The sequence below is a fragment of the Dipodomys spectabilis genome, unplaced genomic scaffold, assembly GCF_019054845.1.
Source record: "Dipodomys spectabilis isolate Male_0828 unplaced genomic scaffold, ASM1905484v1 ptg000039l, whole genome shotgun sequence".
Classification (NCBI taxonomy): domain Eukaryota; kingdom Metazoa; phylum Chordata; class Mammalia; order Rodentia; family Heteromyidae; genus Dipodomys; species Dipodomys spectabilis.
In genome coordinates, this window is record NW_024870716.1 from 9650342 (window position 1) to 9672880 (window position 22539).

A 22539-nucleotide genomic window follows, 5' to 3' on the forward strand; every position below is an offset into this window, starting at 1 on the left:
TGGTACTAGGACTTGAATTTAAGGCTCTGAGCTGTTGCTTAACTTTTTCATTCAAGGCTGGCATTCCAATCACTGGAGCCAAATCTCCACTTCCTCCATGATCTTTCTTAAGCAAGTCCAATTTAGAGAAAACAAAAATAAAAATTAAAACAAATAGTAAAGGAATCAACAGAAGTTCTTTTGGATCCATTTTTTCCCTCCTTCCCTCCCTCCCTCCCTCCCTCCTTCCTCCCTCCCTCCCTCCTTCCCTTCCCTCCCTCCCTCCCTCCTTCCCTTCCCTCCCTTCCCTCCCTCCCTCCCTCCCTCCCTCCCTCCCTTCTTTCCTTCCTTCCTTCCTTCCTTCCTTCCTTCCTTCCTTTCTTCCTTCCTTCCTTCCTTCCTTCCTTCCTTCCTTCCTTCCTTCCTTCCTTCCTTCCTTCCTTCCTTCCTTCCTTCTTCTTCTGTCTGTGTCTGTCTGTCTCTCTCTCTCTCTCTTTCTCCCCTCTCTCTTTCTGCCTACACTGGGACTTGAACTCGGACCTGGGCACACTGCCTTTTAGTTTTTGCAGACAAGGTTTGTGTTCTAATACTTGAGCCAGTGCTTCACTTCTGTGCTCTTACTAGTTCATTGGAAGTATAAAGCTCATTAACTTTTCTGCCCAGGCTAACTTTGATGTCCTGAGTAGCTAGGATTACAGGCAGGAGCCATGACTACTGGCTCCATTCTTCTTTCTTCTGGGACAGGATAAGTGGGTCCTTAGCATTCGGACACTGCGCACATGAACAAATTCCACACTTCATTCCAGACACTGACTAACACACCGGGACTCTTTACTTGATGTAACAATTGTGGAAATACTTAAAGGAAGTGGTGACATGCTGTGGATGGTAGGGACTGGTGCTTTATAAGTAGTAAGAATTGGGGGGGGGGAGGATTGGATGGGGGGGCAGGGGGAGGTTGGGAAGGGATGTGAAGGGTAAGCAAAGGAGGAGGCTGCAATGCTTGATAAGAAATGTACTCATTATCTTGCCCATGTAATTGTAACCCCTCTGTACAGTATGTTCACAATAAAAAAATTAATAAAAATAAGTAGTAAGAATTAAATAAATGTTTATTCCCTTAAATATTTCAGAGCAATAGGCACATGCATATATTCTATTTCTTTTGTTGTTGTTAAGTATTTCACTGTTGTTCAGTTAAATATTTTCTGGGGATCAAACCCAGTGCTGTGTTTGTGCTAAGTGAGCACCTGACCACTGAACTACAGCCCCAGTTCCTTCTTAAGAATTTTAAATGTTAGCCAGGTGGGTGATGGTGGCTCATGCCTGTAGCCTAGCTATTCAGCAGAATGATATCTGAAGTTTGTGGTTCAAAGGTAAATACAAGAGACTCAGTGCCAATTAACCAGCAAAAAATGTCCGAAGTGAAGGTATGGCTCAAGTGGTGGATTGCCAGCCTGGAGCAAAAAAGCTAAGTAAGGGCACAAGTCCAGTTCAAGCCCCAATACTGGTACGCGCGTGCACGCGCATGCGTGCGCGCGCGCACACACACACACACACACACACACACACACACACACACACGAATTTTAAATGTCTCTTCTGCACATTACAACTTCACATTTACATCTCAGGTAGAATATGATTTTAAGATGATAAAATATGTGCTACAAATGCAATTTACTACAACTGCAAAGAACAGTTTCAGTAATCTCAACCTAGTATTTTAGTATTTCTGTAGATAGATAGATGGTAGGTAGGTAGATAGATGGTAGGTGGATAGATAGACAGACAAATAGACTAGACATAGCTAGATAGATGATTGCTGGCTAGATGATATTAGATGGATAGATGATCGACATAGGTAGATAATAGATAAATGACAGGTAAGTAGACATATAAACAGATGATAGATGGTAGTTATAGGTGACAGATGATAGATCTATAGATAGATTACATATTAGTAGATAGACAGTTTGATAGGTAGATAGATTGATAGGTAAATAGGTGATAAGAGAGATAAATATATCTAGCTTATAAAATATTTTCGACATACATGATGTTTAAAAGCTAGAAAGGTGTGACAATGAACAAGATACACTGTATTCATAAACTGCTTTGTTGAATGACAACTTATTTGTACAACTACTGAAGGACAACAACGTATTTTTAAAAAGAAGCTAAGAATATAAGACCTGTATGTGTTAAGTATTCACAATAAATTCTCAAGAAATATTCAAAATCATAAAAAAGAAGAGCTAGGATTGTGTTGGTCTATTTAAAGAATAACTGTCTTCATAGGTTATGAGCAATTTTTGATGCTGTGACTATAAATTGAATTTAATCATTGATTAAACTCCTCACAATTCTGAATCATGATAATAATCATGCTGCTTTCTGTCTAGTGTCAACATTTATATTCCCGCTATACCATGAGATCACATTTAATTTAATTATAACATTGAAAATGACAGGGTGCCAGATGGATTTGTTAATGAGTACAGTGCTTCAAGTTTTAAACAAGTTGCAATTTCAGTTATCCAGCAGATGATACACTTTAATGTGAACATAATAGTTTTCCTCTTATAATAATAAATGTACTAAAAATTATAGAAATGATATTTTTGTTAATTTAGAGATAAAAGGTATTCCATAGCAAGATCAATGAGTGAATCTTTAATTCTGAAAAACAACTTGCATGGACATTTTAGTTTTTACTGTGGGAAATAACACAATTTCCTCTTGGAATTGAATCACTAAGGAAAATACACAAAAATTAAGTTTCTTTTTCCTTCAATGTCTGTGTTTTCAATCAATCAATGGCCAATCAATGATATTTTTGTTTAAGGAGGGAGTTTTAACATCTTATGGGATATGCTGGTTTTACAAGCCCACAACTTTGTCTGCGGTAATCTAGTGCATTTTATACATAGTGCTACTAGCATTTCATATTCCATATTCCATATTTTGTTCTAAATTACAGCAATATTATACCCTTCCTTCCTTCCTTGCTTCCTTGCTTCCTTGCTTCCTTCCTTCCTTCCTTCCTTTCTTCTCTCTCTCTCTTTCTCTTCTCTTTTGTTTGGCTTGACCTTAGGGCCTGGGCACTGTCCCTGAGCTTTATTGTTCAAGGCTAGCACTCTACCACTTGAGCCATACTTTACTTCAGCTTTTTGGTGGTTAATAGGACGTAACAGTCTCACAGAGCTGGGAAGGTGGCTCAATGATATAGTGCTTGCCTTGCATGCATGAGGCCCTGGGTTCGATTCCTCAGCACCACATAAGCAAAAAGAAAAAAGCCGGAAATGGCGCTGTGGCTCAAGTGGTAGAGCGCTAGCCTTGAGCTGAAGAGCTGAGGGACAGTGCCCAGGCCCAGAGTTAAGGCCCCACAACTGACCAAAAAAAAAAAAAAAGAGCCTCATGGACTCTCATGCCTGGGCTGACTTTGTAGCATGACCGTTGGATCTTAGCCTCTTGAATAGCTAGGATTCCGTGTGTGAGCCTCCAGTGGTAGGATAAATATTACTGATTTCTTATCTAATGTCCATTTAGAAAATCTCTATAAACTCCCTGTTGATGCTACTGAACCACTTCTGTTTTGTCAGTGAACATGTTATAGTTTTGAATTGCATTTATTTTCCACTCCACCCTTGTATTTATTTTCTTTTGCATTTATTTTCCACTGTGCACTTGATGTAAAAGTTATATATAGCAGCATTCACTTCTGGCCACCAATACACACACACACACACACACACACACACACACACACACACACACACACACACATTTAGTTTCTTGTTGCTGAGATAACAGTTAAACATAACTGAGTTACAAATATTCATTCAATAATTATGTTGGTCCAAATTTCAGCAGGCACCAGTGGCTTACTCCTGTAATCCTAGCTACCCAAAAGGCGAGATGTGAGGATTGCAACTCAAAGCCAGTGTGGGCAGGGAAGTATGTGAGACTTTTCTGTTCAATTAACCACCATAAAGCTTAAGGGGAGCTATATAGCTCACGTGGTAGAGCATTGAGAATAACATTTGTACAGGTATATTCCAATAACACATAATTAGCATCCCTCCCCTCAGGGCCAGTTTTAGCTGGTTATTTCTACACTTCCTTTTCTTTCTGAGTGCTCAAGTCATTTCCTTGGCCAGATCAACTGTAAACAGTGTTCTTACACATTTATTATCGAAGTGTTACCAAAATGTGTTACATAAACTTTCATTGTGCCACTGTGTAACTCTGATGATTACCTTAATATTTTTTAACTAATTTTTTTCCATATTAATCTAGAATTTTCTTACATTATTTTTTGCCCCAACAGATAGTGATACAGTATAAACAAGGTTTAGGATTATTGTTCATTCCTCACGAAAGCCTCTGCCAGCCTGGTGCAGGTGGCTCACATGGTAATCAGAGCTACTCAGGAGGCTGAGATCTTAGGATCCTGGTTCGAAACCAGCCAGGCAGACAAATCCATGACAGACTTATTTACCAATTAACCAGCAAAAAGCAGGAAATGGAAGTGTGGCTCAAGTAGAAGAGTGTCACCCTTGCGAGAGAAAGCTAAGGGACAGCTCCCAGGCCTTGAGTTCAAGCCCCAGTACTGGCACAAAACAGAACAACAACTAAAGGTATATGTCACATCCACTGAACCTTGTAGTTTGGGTGTTTGTTGCTGAGTCAAGATTGGTCAAAACCATAAATCCAGTTGGTAAATTTGTATTCAAGATGATTCCTTAATTCCTCCAGGAAAAGCAGGATTCAGTTTTTTTTCCCAGTCTCCCTGCCTGTGCGCTTGTATCATGGATTGTCTCTTCTTCTCTTTACTATCTGTCACTGCCTGGCCACGGCCAGTCCAGGCATAGTCTGCAGGCTGCTGTCTTCTATGCTCCCTCAGCAGATTGCTCACGGGCCCTGTTATTGTGTCCAACTCCTGTGTGTCCGTGTAGTATTTACCTGGAGCCTTCTGAAATCACTCTCAGAGGCAGCCCAAGCCAAACACTGGAGACTCTCACCTGGAATCTTAGCTACTCAGGAGGCTGATATGTGAGGGTTGAAGCTCCAAGCCAGCTCAGGCAGGAAAGTCTGTGAAATTCTGTCCTCCAATCAACCACCAAAAAGCTGGAAGTGGAGGAGTAGCTCAAGTGGTAACCTGAGTGAGAAAGCCAAGGTGGATTACCTAACCCCCGAGTTCAAGCCTACACTCCTCTACATTCCCCACTGCCAAAAAACAAAAAAGTCCTCTTGCCAGAGACTGAATATATTGTTCCTAGATACCCTCAGTGGTTCCAGCAAAATCCAATCTAGATAATTATTTACCTAAGAATGATCTGGAGACTTCCTTGCCCATAACATGTGCCAGAGATCCACAAAGGTGTTTGCAATTTTATGCAGACAGACACATTGCCAGCAGGAAGCAAAGGGAGAGTGAGCAGAGAAAGAAAAGAAGGTCAGGCCCTTAAACCCAACCCAGAACCGGAGCTGATAAGCAACTTCATAACACACCTATTCTTAACCTTTGATTTTTTTTTTTTTTTTTTTTGCCAGGGGTTTGAACTCAGGACCCTGAGCTTCTTTTTTGCTCAAGGCTAGTGCTCTACCACTTGAGCCACAACACCACTTCTGTCTTTTTTTGTGTATGTGGTACTAAGGAATCGAACCCAGGGCTTCAAGCGTGCCAGGCAAGCACTCTTACCACTAAGCCACATTTTGATAACAGTTTTGATAACAGCTTTCTTAAGAGTCTCTTAGTAGGTTTGATGATTAATGATGGTGAACAATGTGTGTGTGTGTGTGTGTGTGTGTGTGTGCTGGTACTAGAACTTGAACTCAGGGCTTGGGTGCTGTCAGCTGTTTTGCTCAAGGCTGGTGCTCTGCTACTTGAACCATAGCTCCACTTGTAGCTTTCTGGTGGTTAATTGGAGATAAGAGTCTCATAGTCTTTCCTGGCCAGGTGCTGTCCCTTAGCTTTTCCTGCCCAAGGCTGGCACTCTACTATTTGAGGCACGACTTAACTTTCAGCCTTCTTTTGGCTGGTTAATTGGAGAGGAGTGTTCCCTAGACTTTCCTGCCTGGGGTGGCTTTGAACTGCCATCCTCAGATCTCAGCCTCCTGAGTAGCTAGGATTCTAGGCTTGAGGTCTGGGTGCCTGGCATGAACACCTTTTTACATCTGTCAGCTGCTTGTATATTTTCTTTTGGTAAATGTCTATTCAAGACTTTTCCACTTTTCTAACTTGGTACATTTTTCATTGTTTTTTCATTGTTTCATTTGTTTTTTCATTGGTTTATTTTCTCTATTCTTTATAATTTTTTGACTATCCGTCTATCACATAGATACTATGTAGGGATTTTACCCCATCTATAGGTTCCAATTTCTTTTTGCTGAATGTATCCCTTGTTAGGAAGGAGTTTTGTGTAGTTTTGTTGACTTGCTATGGCTTTGCTGGCCTGTGCTTTTTGTGGGATGCCCAAAAGATCATGGCCAAGGAATGCTTCTGCCATGTTCTTTAGGGTTTTTATAGTTTTCTGGCTTTATATTTAGGTCATGAATACACTTTTGAGGGTGTATATGATGTAATTTTAGGACCCAATTTCATCTTTTGTGGACACAAATCCATTTTCCTTGGCAAAGTTTATTGCATAGACTGTCCTTGCACTGGGACGGTATCCTTGTCAAAAATGGATTGACTCTCTATGGTTGAGTTCATTTCTGGGATATCATTTCTGTTCTCTGTATTTTCAGAGTCTCTTTTCCTGGTCCTGGGGCTTAAACTCAGAGCGCCAGTGCTAACCCTTTGTGCTCAAGGCTACTGCTCTGCCACTTGAGCCACAGTACCACTTCTGGCTTTTTCTGAGTGTTTATTGGAGAAAAGACTCTCATGGACCTTCCTGCTTGGGTTGGCTTCAAACTGCAATCTTTAGATCTCAGTCTCCTGAGTAGCTAGATTACAGGCATGAGCCACCAGTAGCTCTTGTACATATCTATATATTTTTTCTGCTTATGTGGTGCTGAGGAATCGAACCCAGGGCCTCATGCATGCAAGGCAAGCACTCTACCACTGAGCCACCTTCCCAGGCCTGTACATATATTTTTAAACATTTTAAAGTGAGAATATTTTAGGTTGGACTTTTAAAACCAACTTCATCAAAGAGAGGACCTGAGTGCTACCCAGTGCTGTAATTAGGTGAACCTGAGCTGAACCTCACCCCGGAGGTGCTGGTGGCTACCAGTGCCTATCAACAAGGCTGCAGACCTAGTTGAGTCCTGGATTCTGAGGAGAGTTTGTTTCCTTTCACTTATCACCAGATTTTAAGCAGAGATTTGCTTCATTAGACTCTCTGATATAAATGCTTACATGCAGTTCATGTTATAATCAGGTGTTAATAATCTTAAAATCTAAGCTTTAGTTGGACTCTAGTATCTCACACCTGTAATCCCAGCTATTCAGAAGGCGAGATCTGAGGATTCTGGTTTGAAGCCGGCCCAAGTAGACAAATCTACAAGACTCGATTGTGTGTGTGTGTGTGTGTGTGTGTGTTTCTAGAGATGAGGATTGAACTGAGGGCCTTATACTTGCTGGGAAATGCTTTTCCTCAGAGCTAAATCCCCACTTGTAAGACTTTTACCTCCAATTAACCTGCAAAAGCCAAACATAGAGGTGTGGCTCAAGTGGTAGACTGCTGTCCTTGAGAAAAAAAGCCAGGTGACCATATCTTGGGGTTCATCTCACTTAGCATCATCTTATATGGTCATATGTACATAGCTTTTGAGCTTTTCTGCTCATCTGATAAAATTATCCTAGAGTTATACTAATTATTGCAAATGAAGGAAACCATGGGACCTATACTTCTTTGGGCCTGGCTTACTTCACTTAGTATAATTTTTTTCCAAGTCTTTCCATTTCCTAACAAATGGGGCAATGTCATTCTTTCTGATGAAGGCATAGAATTCCATTGTGTATATATATCACATTTTCTTGACCCAGTCATCTACTGAGGGGCATCCTCATTTGAGGGTTGGTTCCATATCTTAGCTATGGTGAGTAATGCTGCAATAAACATAGTCGTGCTGCACACAAGAGGTCTTTCTTTGCTGGGTTATGGGGGCAAAGGCCTTCCCCCATCGAGCTTCTGCCTTGCATCCCATGGCTTTGTGCAACCACACATGCAGCCCCCTGGACCTCATTTCATAGCCCAGGACCCATTGCCTTGCTTGCACGTGAACAGTGGACTGATTGGATCCCAGAGGTGTAGGCCCGAATGGACACCCAATCAGAGGGTCTGAAAGGTGCATGGAGTGCTTGTGCAGGCTATGTGGAGTCTCCTGATTGGTTCTGGGGACTGCCCTGGCCCGCAGGCTGGCCAATGATCCCGAGAGTCCCATAGCTCTGACCTACAGTCGCCTTATTAACTCAGCACACCATGCCTCAGGCCGAGCCTCCCGTGCCATACTCCTGTCTAGCAGGAGGGGTTGATCCTGTTTATCTTTTTCTTCAGTAAATCTTGGCCATTTTACTTCTTCCTCAGTGTCCATAGACTTGTTCTTTGAGTTTGGAGACACAAAGGATCCAACCCACATACTGCAGTTTTTCAGTATTAGATTGACATATTGGAAGTAATGTGAAAAGTTTCTCTTCATCAAGAGGTGCTCATGGATAGAATATATTTTGTTAGAGAAGAGCCGATCTATTTATATAGTATATTCATAGGAAATAGTAATGTGTGTACAATCATTCTTTGTCGTTTTAGAGGAATTCCAGGGAGGAAGTGTGGGACAATCATCCTTACAGCAGAGGAATTAAATTGCTGCAGGGTGAGTATATTTTTTCTTTTTCAAAACTGATTTCTAGTATTTCTTCAAGATAAAATTACCCTTTGACCAGACATTACTAGTCCAAAAGAGGAGATCAACTATTTCAGAACCCACTAAACAAAAAATAAAAAGTACTGGGCTTGTAGTGGGTTTCATTGATGGACAACTTTGCTTAATAGATGTGAAGTCCTGGGTGTGGTTTCAATACCTCATTGCCCCAAAAGAAGTCTAATACCAACTTTGCTTTTTAATATTAGTCTAAGGAATTGTCACTTATTGGTTCAATAAGTAATAATTTGAAGATTTGGTACAATTTTTTGTGTATGTATATGTGTTGGTCCTGTGGCTTGAACTCAGGGCCTGGGATCTGTCCTTAAGCTTTTTGACTCAAGGCTAGCTCTCTACCACTTGAACCACAGCTCCTCTTCTGGCTTTTTGCTGGCTAATTGGAGATAAGAGTCTGATGGAGTTTCCTACTCAGGCTGACTACAAACTGTGATCCTCAGATTTCAGCCTTCTGAGTAACCAGGATTATAGGCATGAGCCTACCAGTCTCTGGCAGGACTTGGTATAATTCCCTTTTGAGTAATGTTTTTTTTTTTCTCTTCATTTTAGATGAGTGACTCTAGAATTTTATATTGTTTCCATTTTGACTGCTTAAGCAGCCCCACTTTGATGGAAGGACAAGCTGCCACTCCAACTAGGAGTTTGACTCTTAGAATAATACCTTTTGTATACTTTTAGAGAATGGCTTTTTTTCCGTTGACTCTTGCTGATAAACTCACTCACTCATGTTCTGTGACTTCACCATTGACAAGAAATGAGGTGACAGTTGTGACATTACACACTAGACACAACAGTGACCTGCCGAGTCTGAAGTCGGCTTTGTCTCCTCGTGTGCTCCAGTGCATCTCTGGGTATTGATAGTTCTGGAGGGAAAACAAAACAAAACAAAACATCTGCCCTGGATTATATCTCTAGGTCTTTTTATTTTTCATTGCTCTGTGATGATTTCAAGAACAGAAAGTTCCAGAGAATACCAAGAGTCACTACTACATGTGCCTTAGCCATCATTTTTATGGAGAAAGCTAGAGTTACTATCTCCAGAAGGTTATTTTTGTGCAATTTGGCATTGGGAGCTCATTCCCATAATCCTAGCTAGCTAAGAGGCTGAGATGTGAGAATCAGGGTTCAAAGTCAGCCTGGGCAGGATAGTCTGTGAGACACTTACGTTCAATTAACCATACACATACACATACTCTCTCTCTCTCTCTCTCTCTCTCTCTCTCTCTCTCTCTCTCTCTGTGTCTCTCTCTGTCAGCTCCAGAAGTGGAGTTGTGGTTCAAGTGGTACAGGCTGGCCAAGATATGAGTTAGTATAAATGATATAAACTGAATGTTTTAATTGGTTACATATCTTTTAGATTGCAGGGAGAGAAGAAAAAGAAAAGAAGTGCTGTATAGAAAATATATAGTAATAGGTTTATGGAGATAATTAAGAACTAAGCTGGTTACTGGTTGCTCATTACTGTAATCACAGCTAATCAGGAGGCTGAGATCTGAGGATCACAGTTCAAAGCCAACCTTGGAAAGGAAAAGTCCTTGAGACTTTTAATAAAAACTACCAAAAAGCTGAAAGTGGATCTGTAGCTCAGGTGGTAGACTGCTAGGCTTGAGCATAAAAGCTCAGGGACAGGGAGTATAAACTTGTTCAACCACTTCGGAAAGCAGTATGGAGGTTCCTCAAAAGATGCCACATAGAGCTCCTCTATGACCCAGCAATCCCACTTTTGGGCATTTACCCAAAGGATCACAAACAAGGCCATATTAAGGCTACCAGCACAACTATGTTTATTGCAGCATTATTTACCATAGCTAAGATATGGAACCAACCCAGATGCCCCTCTGCAGATGAATGGATCAAGAAAATGTGGTATGTATACACAATGGAATTCTATATCTCCATCAGAAAGAATGACACTGCCCTATTTCTTAGGAAATGGAAAGACTTTGAAAAAATTATATTAAGTGAAGTAAACCAGGCCCATGGTTTCCCTCATTTGCGATAACTAGTATAAGTCTAGGACAAGCAGAAAAGGTCAAAAGCTATGTACATATGACCATATAAGATGGTAAGTGAAATGAATCCCTAGATAGGGACACAAGTGTTTTTATCTTTCTTGCTATTGTTTTTTTTAACATATTTAAAATGTACTATGTGATTTTTTTCTCTCATATGTTCTTCCCCCATGGTATAACCCCTGTTTTCACTGTATTTGATATTGATCTTCCCCCATGGTATAACCCGTTTGGTGCCCTGCAACTAGTATATACATTTTTTCTAATTTGGGGAGGGAAAGGAAATAACAAAATGCTGAAAAAGGATACAGGTTGACCCATTGTAACAATGAGATGTACAAGACACTATGTTGAAAATGAACTTAACAACTTGGTGAGGAGAGAAGTTGTTGAGGTGGGGAGGGAAGGTATGGTAGGGGAAAAACTAAGGAGGAAGCAATAATCTTGATAAGAAATGTACTCATTACCTTACTCATGTAATTTTAACCTCTCTGTACAGTATTTTTACAATAAAAAACATAAAAAAAGGCTCAGGGACATTGTTCAGGCCTTGAGTTCAAGCCTCCAGAGTCACACACACACACACACACACACACACACACACACACACACACACACACACACACACACACACACACACACACACACACACACACACACACACACACACACACACACACACACACACACACACACACACACACACACACACACACACACACACGAATATTAGAATTTAAGTCATTAAAATCAAGGTCATCCCCGAATCCACGCACAATTATGTGTGAAGATCTTTCAGACAATACTTGAGTTTTAGTTTGCTATGAATTTGTACTTGGTCTTATCATGTCTCAAGATTACTCTGAGGTTTACTTTGTCATACTTGAAGGAATAAAAGATAAATGTGAGCCAGCCACTAAAATATCTTTTAAACTTCATTTGGCTCTGAAAACCAACTACCATAACATGGAAATTGATCATGTATTAAAAAATATTTTACACAACAGTTCAATTATTTCAATGTGGAACTATTACCCATTTAGCAAATTTTTCTGTTTAAATGGCAACAATGATTTTTGTCAGTGTTCTGGTCTCTGAATTTGTACACATGTATGATAATATATGCTTTGCATAAGAAAAGATGTAAAGAAAAACAAGTTTATTGTTCTTATGGTATGTATTCTTGCTGGTAACAGAGTTTGAACTCAAGGCCTTGTGCTTGCTTGGCTTGCTTGCTTCACTGATGCTCTACCTCTTGAGCCATACCTTCAGCCCAGCCTTTGACTGGAAATAAGAGTCTCATAGACTTTTCTGCCTAGGTTGCTTTGCACTATGACATTCAGATCTCAGCCTCTTGAGTAGCTAGGATTATAGGCGTGAGCCATCAGCGCCTGGATAGATACATATTCTTTATGGTAATATTAACCTCATTTTGTCAAAATCTTGAGTTCAATGAGGTGGTTCTGATGTAAGTATGCAATGGTTACTCAGGAAGCTGATGGTTATCAGCTTTATTTGAAATAAAACCAAAATATTAGAGTATTGATTGTATTCATGATCAAGTAACATTTTAAACATCTTTCAAATCTATTGTCTTGCTTAGAACAGCTGTTCTTAGCAGAGCTGTTAAGCAAGACAATTCTAGAGCTTCCATGCAAATGAAGTAAAAGTTTAGTAGAGAAGGTATAATAGAGAAAATATATATATAAAGGATATAGTAGATACTGTGTGCATGCGTATGTATGTGTGTGTGTGTGTGTGTGTGTGTGTGTGTGTGTGTGTGTGTGTGTTCCAGTCCTGAGGCTTGAACTCAGGACCTGTGCACTGTCTCTGAGCTGTTTTTGCTCAAGGCTAGCACTCTACCACTTGAGTCAAAGCCCCATTTCTGGCTTTTTTTTTTTTTTTTTTGGTGATTTATTGTAGATAAGAGTCTCATGGACTTTCCTGCCCTGGCTGGCTTTGAACTGTGATCTTCAGATCTTTGCCTCCTGAGTAGCTAAGATGACAAGTATGAGCCATCAGGCTATAGTAGACACTTTCATCCCTCTGTCTAGTGCTAAAGTTTAATTATATCTAGAATTATCTTAGTAAATATGCCAGTGGAACATAAAAGCAAGCAAGACTATGAGGTGATGAGTTTGAGGCCCAGTACCAGCACAAAAATTTTAAAAAAGCTTTTAAATACTCCAACTTCACTATGATGCTGGTGAATTTCTAACTATATATTCATGTTTATTTGCCAATCTCAATTTTTTTTCTTCTGTAACTACTGAGAAAAAATAATGAGAATTTTAAGTGAATGTTTAATAAGGCTAGATTGCAAAACACTTAAGTGGTCAGAGTGCTTTTTAGATATTAACATTCTTACCAAGTAATATTACAAACTGTGATCACTTGATTTAATCTCAATTACTACTCTATTTTTTTGGAAAAAATTATAGAATCACTATTCTGTTTAACACACCAACACACACCTGCAGAGAGAGAGAGAGAGACCAATCAACAAACCAGGTATAGGCTTATGCCTGTAATCCTAGCTAATAGGGAGGCTGACATTGAGAATATCATGGTGTGAGACCAGACAGGCTAAAAAGTTCTAGAAATCCCCATCTCACTCAATAGCCCAGTACGGTGGCATATGCTTGTATTCCCAGCTATCTCATAAAGTATAGGGAGGGAGGTTATAGTTTAGGCTGGCCTGGGCAAAAAGCAAGACCCTATCTGAAAAATGACCTCGTGAAAAAGGTTAAAAGGGTTGCTCAAGTAATACAGTGCCCACCTAGCAAGTGTGAATTCTGCATTTGAAGGTCTGTACCACCAGCACACACACACGCACACACACACACACACAGACACACACACACACACACACACACACACACTACAAAACTATTGATTTAATTTTTGTTGTTGTTGTTGGCTGGGGGCTTGAACTCTGGGTCTGGGCATTGTCTCTGAGATCTTCAGCTCAAGGCAAGCATTCTACCACTTGAGCCACAGCACCACTTCCAGTTTTCTGGTGGTTTTATTGGAAATAGGAGTTTCCAATTAAAAAAAAAAGGCCCAGGCTGGCTTTGAACCGTGATCCTCAGATTCTGAGGATCCTGAGTAGCTAGTATTATAGGTGTGAACCACCAGTGCCTGGCTTGATTAAATTTTTAAGTAAATATGTATGTCCTGCCATTTTTTAAAAGTTCTTTTCCTACTTAATTGAAATGTTTAACTTCCTTGGTATGACACCCAATTAGTAATAGTGAAATCATGTTAATTATGACAGCTTAAATATATCAATTGACAACAAGAAGAGGTTTGATATAATAATTAATACAAAAATATGTAATTTCATTACAGGTAAAAATAATGAGCCCCAAAATTATTTGTACATGTAGTTGTATCAACATAAGCATAGACATAACAAAAGAAAATATCCTCACCCCCCCCCCCACCTTTCTTTTTGCCAGTCCTGGGAACTCTCTCTAAACTTCTTTTACTCAAGGCTAGCATTCTACCACTTGAGCCACAGTGCCACTTTCAGCTTTCTCTGAGTAGTTTATTGGAGATAAGAGTCCCAGGGACTTTCCTGCCTGGGCTGGCTTTGAACCTCGATGATCCTCACATCACAGCCTCCTGAGTAGCTAGGATTACAGGCATGAGGCACTGGTGCTGGCTTGAAATTTTCCTTTTGCTAGATTATAAATCATGTTTCCCATAGCCTGTCTGTCATTATTCATTACAGTCCAACATCAAATTCATAGTAGTCCTGTATGCTTACTACCTATTTTCAGAGTGAACAGGAATTTGTTTTTAAAGTTAAGTTATAAAAATATACACCTGAATAATTGAAGATCCTTGCTTGTAACACTGAATACTTAGAGTCATAAGCTTAAAATCACTTTGTAAAAGAGAGCCGTGTTAAAGGTTCTTAAAAGAAATCATGCGGGGCACTGGTGGCTCATGCCTGTAATCCTAGCTTCTCAGGAGGCTAAGATCTGAGGATCGCAGTTCAAAGCCAGCCTGGGCAGGAAAAGCCCGAGAGACTCTTATCTCCAATAAACTACCAGAAAACCAGAAGTGGCGCTGTAGCTCAAGTGGTAGAGCGCTAGCCTTGAGCTGAAGAGCTGAAGGACAGCGCTCAGGCCCAAAGTTCAAGCCCCATGACAGACCAAAAAAAAAAAAGAAAAAGAAAAAAGAAATTGTGTATGATTCCGATGAACATTTCTGTGGGAATTCTCAGTTTTCTAATCCTTTAGAGAGTAGTTCACTGCTGTCTGAGGCCCCACACTTGGCCATTTGCATTGAAATGACAATTTTATTTTTCTTGTCAAGTCTTACTTGAGACTTGCACTTTCCAGTTTATTTATAGCTAAGCTTCTGAGCTGTTTAATTAATTTTCTTTTCAGGATGCTGTTTTGATGCAATTCTGTGCAAACAAATTGGACAAGAAGGATTTCTTTGGAAAATCAGATCCTTTTCTTGTATTTTATCGAAGTAATGAGGATGGCAGGTAGATGCACTTCTCTTTTTTTCATTTTAACTGTATGGTAAGGGGAGATATTTGAAATACGGCGTTGGATCAGAGAAAGTCATTTGATACATTTAGCATATTAAATAACATAAAATATTCTCCTATATTTCTAGATTTCAAAAAGCTAAGCTTTTTGAATCTCAAGAGCAATGTGTAACTTTGTAAGCATTTTAAGACATGTTTGATATTTAAGGTAATTTTCAGTTTCCTGGAACACTTTATGTTTCCTTTTAATAAAATCATGAAACTATCTTCTTCAGTACTATGGAAGAATGATGTATTATAGAAATTTGAAATAGTGATACTGACACTTGTGTTTTTTTTTTCAACTGAACACTTAAATGCTTTACTTTTTTTTTTTTTGTGCCAGTCCTGGGGGCTTGAACTCAGGACATGGATGCTGTCACTGAACTTCATTTTGCTCAAGGCTAATAAGCCCTCTATTCCCAAGCCACAGCTTTTGCTTTTTCTGAGTAGTTTATTAGAGGTGAGAAGTCTCTTGGACTTTCCTGGCCAGGTTGGCTTCAAAACATGATCCTCAGATCTCAGCCTCCTGAGTAGCTAGCATTACAAAGATGAGCCATGGGAACCTGGTTTTAAATGCTTTCTTAAATGATCAGATGTTTATTTTGCTCCATTTTATCCTGCCCACATTTGTGAGAGGTTCATGTAGTAAAAATGTATGGCTAAGTCATGTGTAAAAATGTATGGCTTATGGTTGAGTGCCAGTGACTTATAATTGTAATCCTAGGTACTTAGGAGGCTGAGATCTGATGATAAATGTTCAAAGCTAGCATACACAGGAAAGTCCATGAGATTCCTAAAAAGCTGGAAATGGAGGTATGGCTCAAGTAGTAGAGCGCTAGCCTGAATGAAAAAACTATCTGGGTTCAAGCCCCAGTACCAGTATATACCTGCCTAGGCTGGCTTTTAACCTTGATTCTCAGATCTCAACCATCTGAGTAGCTAAAATTATAGGCATGAGCATTCAGTTGAACACTCAGTGAGATGAATGATTTCTTTCTTTCTTTCTTTCTTTCTTTCTTTCTTTCTTTCTTTCTTTCTTTCTTTCTTTCTTTCTTTCTTTCTTTCTTTCTTTCTTTCCCTTCCTTCCTTCCTTCCTTCCTTCCTTCCTTCCTTCCTTCCTTCCTTCCTTCCTTCCTTCCTTCCTTCCTTCCTTCCTTCCTTCCTTCCTTCCTTCCTTCCTTCCTTCCTTTCTTTCTTTTTTTTGTCGGTTGTAGGGGCTGAACTCTGGGCCTGGGCACTGTCCCTCAGCTCTTTAGCTCAAGGCTAGCGCTCTACCACTTGAGCCACAGCGCCACATCCAGCTTTTTTCTGTTTATGTGGTGCTGAGGAATTGAATCCAAGTCCTCATGCATGTGAGGCAAGCACTCTACCACTGAGCCACCTTCCCAGCCCAAGATGAATGATTTTTCAGATAAGATACTATAATAAAATCATGGAATTAATAGGAAACTTTTTTTTTAACAGCTTTACAATTTGTCATAAAACAGAAGTTGTCAAAAACACTCTAAATCCTGTATGGCAAGCATTCAAGATCTCCGTCAGAGCATTGTGTAATGGGGATTATGACAGGTAAAATCCTAGAGAGCATTGCTGATGATTTTGTTTAGTGTAGATCTAATAATCTAAGATAGAAAGGCCTCCCCTTTCCTTCCCTTCCCTTTCCTTCCTTTTTCTCCTTTTCCCTCCTCTCCTCTACCTTCCTTTCCTCTTCCCTCCTTTCCCTTCACCTCTCTTTCCTCTTTTTCTTTTTCCTTTCCCTTCCCTTGGGTTTGAACTCAAAATCTCCCATTTGTACAGCTTGCTTTTGCTGGTTGCCCTACCATTTGAGTCATGCCTTCAGCCAAGCTTTTTGCTGTTTATTTTGGAAATGGAGTCTTATGGACCTTTCTGCCCCACGCCAACTTCAACCTGAAATCCTCTGGATCTCAGCCTTCTGAATAGCTAGGATGACAGGGATGAACCAGTGACTCCCTAAGCTAAGTAAATGTGTGCTTACAAAAGCTATATTCATTCCACAATTTTTCAAATAACATGCTTTTTATCCACGATGAACCAGGAACTAGAGATGATTTGGAATAATTACAGTTTGCCAAAATGGACTGATTTTCCTACAAGTGAACTGGTGCCTTCCATTAGTTGAATGTTAATTCCCATTTGAATTTATTGTTCAGAGGTCATTCTGGAATTCTTATAGCCTCAAGGCTTTCTGGCATATTCTCCCAAATGGTTTCTGAAGCCTGATGATTCTTTACCGTCCATGGATGTAGCACTGTTTTAACAAACAGTTGAGTGAGGTGGTCACACAACACACTTACGGCTTTCTTAATACCAAAGTGTATCCTCCCCCTTAGGAAAACTTATTGGAGGCTTATAATATAAAACCCTCCTCAAAAACTAATAAAAGCACTTAACTAAAAAGAAAATACCAATGCCTCTGTCACTTCAGATTCATTTATTCATTTTTATTTTGTTTTTGCTGAGATAAGATCTGACCCTGTAGCTCAGGTTGGCCTGCAATTCTTTTTTACTTTGTTTTATTTTATTTTTTATTTTAGTGCCAGTTGTGGGGCTTGAACTGAGGACCTAGGTGATGTCCTTGAGCTTTTTTGCTCGAGGCTAGTGCTCTTCCACTTGAGCCACAGCTCCATTTCCTGGTCTAAAACCCTAAATCTGCCCATCTCAGCCTCCTGATGCTGTGATTACAGACACACACTATCATAACAGCACCCCAAGAAGAACCATTATAGCCCAATTCTAAGAAAGTGGTCCTTTTTGCATGTGTGGTGCTCATACTGAGGTTTGAACTCAAGGCCTTGAATTCTTGCTCAGCTTTTTCCCTCAAGGCTGGCATTCTACCTCTTGAGCCACACCACCACTTTTGGCTTTTTACTGGTTTATTGGAGACAAGAGTCTTGGAATGTGTCTGCTTGGGGTTGGCTACTAGCCAGGATCCTCAGATCTCAGCCTCCTGAGTAGCTTGGATTACAGGTATGAGCCATTGGTACCCACTAGAAAGTAGTTCTTAGCATGTTTTCTGATTAGCAGTATCACCTGATAGCCTTGAGGAAATTCAGATTCCCAGGCATCCTGCATGACTTACTAAAGCAGACTCTCCAAGAACAAGATCCCCAAACCCATGCTTTGTTCAGTTGTCCCTGTGGTTATGATTCGTGAAGTGTCAGAAACTCAGTTCCAAGTCAGAGATCCTCAATAATGGTGAAGGTGGTGCCGACCACTCATAGCTGCACCCCAACTTCTCTTCCTCCTCCTGAGGAGCTCTGATCCCCAGAATCCTTCTCTGTGTCCCACTGGAGAACTGTGCCCACTCCTATATTCTCTCCTCCATGTTAAGACTCCTTATGGGCTCTAGACACTGATTTTAAGATATAATGTGAACTACAATTATGACTGCCATGAGCTAAGTCAATTTCAATTACTTTGCCGAACCTTCAAGCATATATTCTTTTAGCCAAGACTACTGCTTATCTTAAAATAATGATCATATTGTGGTGATTTTTTTAAATAAGTGACATTAATGTGATTATTTTTCCCCCATGGACAGAACAATCAAAATAGAGGTGTATGACTGGGACCGAGATGGGAGGTAAGACATTCTCTTCTTCCATTCTTGTCTAATAATGATGATGAGGAGGAGGAGGAGGAGGAAGAGGAGGAAGAAAGGGGAGAGGGGGAGGAGAGGAAGAAGGAGAAGAGGGAGGGGGAGGAGAGGAAGAAGAAAAGGAGAAGAAGAAGAAGAAGAAATGAAGAAGAAAAGACAAAGAAGAAGTAAGGAGGTAGAGGAAGTAGAAGGAGGAGGATGGGGAGGAAGAGGAGGAAGAAGAAAGAAGGCAGAAGAGGAAGAAAGGAAAAAGAAAAGAACACAAAGAGGAGGAAGAAGGCAGAAAGAAGGAAGAAGAGGAGGAGGAGGAAGAAGAAGAAAAAAAGGAGGAGGAGGAGGAAGAGGAGGAAGTCACCAGCATTGTGACATGACCGCCATTTTTATTAGTTTATATATTTGTCTGGAATTTCAAATGTTAACCAGAACTTTACTAAGATTTTTAGTGAATATATTTTCTTCACTCAGTGATGAGAGGTTTTCTTCCTTTACTGAGACTTAGTAGGCATTTTCATCTGCTCTTTCTCACTGTTTAACTTACTCTGTGCTATAGACAAATGAGTCTCAGATTTCTCTATCTCTTTATCTCTGAAGTTTCCTGTGATCTTTATAACTTGGGCCTTTCAAGGGAACACAGCTAAGCACCATACTGCCAGTCACACGTAAAGAGAGCAAAAGAGAAAGACACCTGACCAACAAACAGCAAGAGAAAACTCTAGAATGGCATCTAGGGAATGGAAATTGTTATACAAATTGTTATAAAGGTGATGTCTAGTCCGTGGATATATGGCATATAAGAACATGATTAATAAATTTTCATATGGAATTTTGTTTATCAGATAGAATTTCCCAAGGTAAATAGCCTTTCCTCAAATCAGAGTAAGGAAGATCAAACATCTGTTATATTTTCATGGCTCAGTGTCGTGAGCAAGATTCGATTTCTTATTCATTATATTCCTCCTGCCATCTCTCTGTGACTGAAATTCGATATGTTGATCATTTTAGGTTCTATCTTTAGATCTAGAAGTGTTGATACCTACTAGAAAAGATTTTTTTCCTTAGTGGATTTTAAAAAATTATTTCAACAGTATATATAGACTAGCATTGTTGGATGAAATAAAATGATAATCCCATGTTTTTTTAGCAATATCATCAAGGTACAAAAATATACCAGAGTAGCAGATACTCAGGAGGCTGAGATCTGAGGATCAGGAAAATCCATGATTAAGTTACACAAAGCCAGAAGTAAAGGTGTGGTTAAGTGGTAAAGCACTAGTCTTGAATGAAAAAGCCAAACAACAGTGAGTTCAAGACCCAGTAGGAGCACAAAAACAAAAGGAAAGAAAAGTGAAACTCAGATAATAATGTATTGTCTATAATCCTGTGCATATAGAATGGGACTATTTTAATACAGAGTCCATATAAAAATTATTAAGGAGAAATCTTGCACTTTTGTCCCGTGTGTGAAATCTGTAGTCACAGCAGACTCCATATTAACAAGGAGTACTGCAATGCTGCACTGGGAACTCTGCCATGAATGTTAATGCTTAAGGTGCAGTGCAGCTCAACCTCACCGTGTCCATAACCAGGTAGTTGGCTTGGATTACAACCATATATTGTGTTGTAAAGAATTCTACATCAGCTGCGATGTTTTTGTCTGCATTTAACAAACGTTTACAGCCACCACTATGTGCACATTCTGGGGAAACCTGGCCTCGTATCTTTGGATAGCAGTTTAACTGTAGGAAACCAATAAAATAGTCTCTGATTCCAATCCGAAGGGGCTATGTAAGTTAAAAAATTAAAGTAGGCAGGTCCAAGGAAACATTGTAAGTGTATGTCACATCTAATGTGTGGTTTTGTTTGAGATAATTATTTAATAGACCATTACTATTAATTACTTGAATTTGGCATTCAGAGCTAATTGAGAATGGGAAAAATTAAACTTAATTTAATTAGTAATTATCTAATGTGATTCGATTATTTAATAATACATACTTTATGTAATTGGTCAATGTGTGTGTGTGTGTGTGTGTGTGTGTGCGCGCACGCGCACATGTGTGTGTACTTGCTGCCTGTACTGGGGCTTGAACTCAAGGCTTGGCCTTAAAAACCTTTTTCACTCAAGGCTGATGCCCGCTCATTGGAGCCACAGATCTACTTCTGACTTTTTGGTGGTTAATTGGAAATCAAGGTCTCATGGATTTTCTTGCCAGGGTTGGCTTCAAATTGCAATCCTTAGATCTCAGCCTTCCGAGTAGCTAGGATGACAGGCCTGAACCACATCACCTGGCTTAAAAAAAGGAAAGTGCTGACCAGTGTTCTTGCTTACTGTCACCTTTTGTTCTTGCCGGCTGGGTTCCTTGGATATACGGCATAATGGCAGCTACAGTTGGAGAAACTTAGGTAGTCGTGTGATCTTGTAGATTTTTGACAGATGTTTCCAACTTGAAAATTCAAGTTAAAAATCTCAAGTTGACAATTTGTGAACTTCAAATTAATATTCTGAGGAAGCCCTTGGGAATCTAGGAAGTGTACAAAAGTACTGGAATACTGTGGGCCAAGAGCCCAGTTGACATTAAATTTGGTAATTAAAGCTAATCTAGAATGGAAGACAATACCGTCATCACTTTGTTTCCATACCATCCTGTTGCCTGGGGCCATGGAAATGGCACTTGACCTTGACATGAATCATCATTTTAAACAGGCTTCATTTTGAACAAGTTAAACCACTTGACCCAAAGCTTTTCCAGAATTTTTGCCCTGTGTTTAAGGGCCGTGGAAGAAGAATATTGAAGCCTCATTTTCACAATGGCCAGGAAGCTGACTTGTGTGCCTTTGGAGCCTGTGCTGTGTGTGAAGAGCTTCAATGGCTGGAAGTTGCTTGGACAGAATTGGTGGCATGATTTCAAATTCCAGGAGCAGTAATTGCACAGCTGTCCTTGTGGCTATAATGTGGCCTGATAGTCAATGGCCTGAGCCAGCAAACTGCCGGTCATCAGAGTCCAGTTTGGAAAAGCTGTTGCATGAGTGTGAAACTGTCATTGTTACCACTCTGTGTTTTACAAAACACAGTCATTTTAAATAGTGTATTTAATATGGTAAGTAGGAGCAGCCTTCACTTACTCGGGCAGTGCTGTACACATCATACCGTTTCCTTTTTTGTAACCACTGAAGCTATTATTTGCAAATGTATTTTGATGTTTTTATCAAGTTACACCTCTTGATGTCCAAGTATCCACATGATTCTTAGTCCAGTGCTTAAAAATTCACTTGTAATTTAATTCTCATTAAAGAGATTCAATCATTTGTCAGTTTTAATATTTATTTCATTTATATTAAGAGGGCTAAAATTAGCCTGCTCTTTGTTTGAAGCTAACTCTGAGTGTCCTAGATATTTAATAAAATGCTTTGCCAGGTACTGGGAACTCACACCTGTAAACCTAGCTACTTAGGAGTCTGAAATTGCTGATTGAGGTTCAACGCTA

At 39.8% G+C, this 22539-nt stretch overlaps 1 protein-coding gene across 2 annotated transcripts in view; it reads left to right on the forward strand.

The window, feature by feature from the left end:
• The window catches only part of Cpne8 (copine 8), a 158849-nt gene that overhangs the window by 70796 nt on the left and 65514 nt on the right, over positions 1 to 22539 (forward strand). For both annotated transcript variants that reach the window (XM_042677716.1, XM_042677717.1), the window contains 4 exons: positions 8742 to 8805; positions 15284 to 15387; positions 16900 to 17004; positions 18998 to 19039. In XM_042677716.1, the coding sequence (XP_042533650.1) occupies positions 8742 to 8805; positions 15284 to 15387; positions 16900 to 17004; positions 18998 to 19039 (315 nt within the window). The remainder of the gene's footprint in view (positions 1 to 8741; positions 8806 to 15283; positions 15388 to 16899; positions 17005 to 18997; positions 19040 to 22539) is intronic.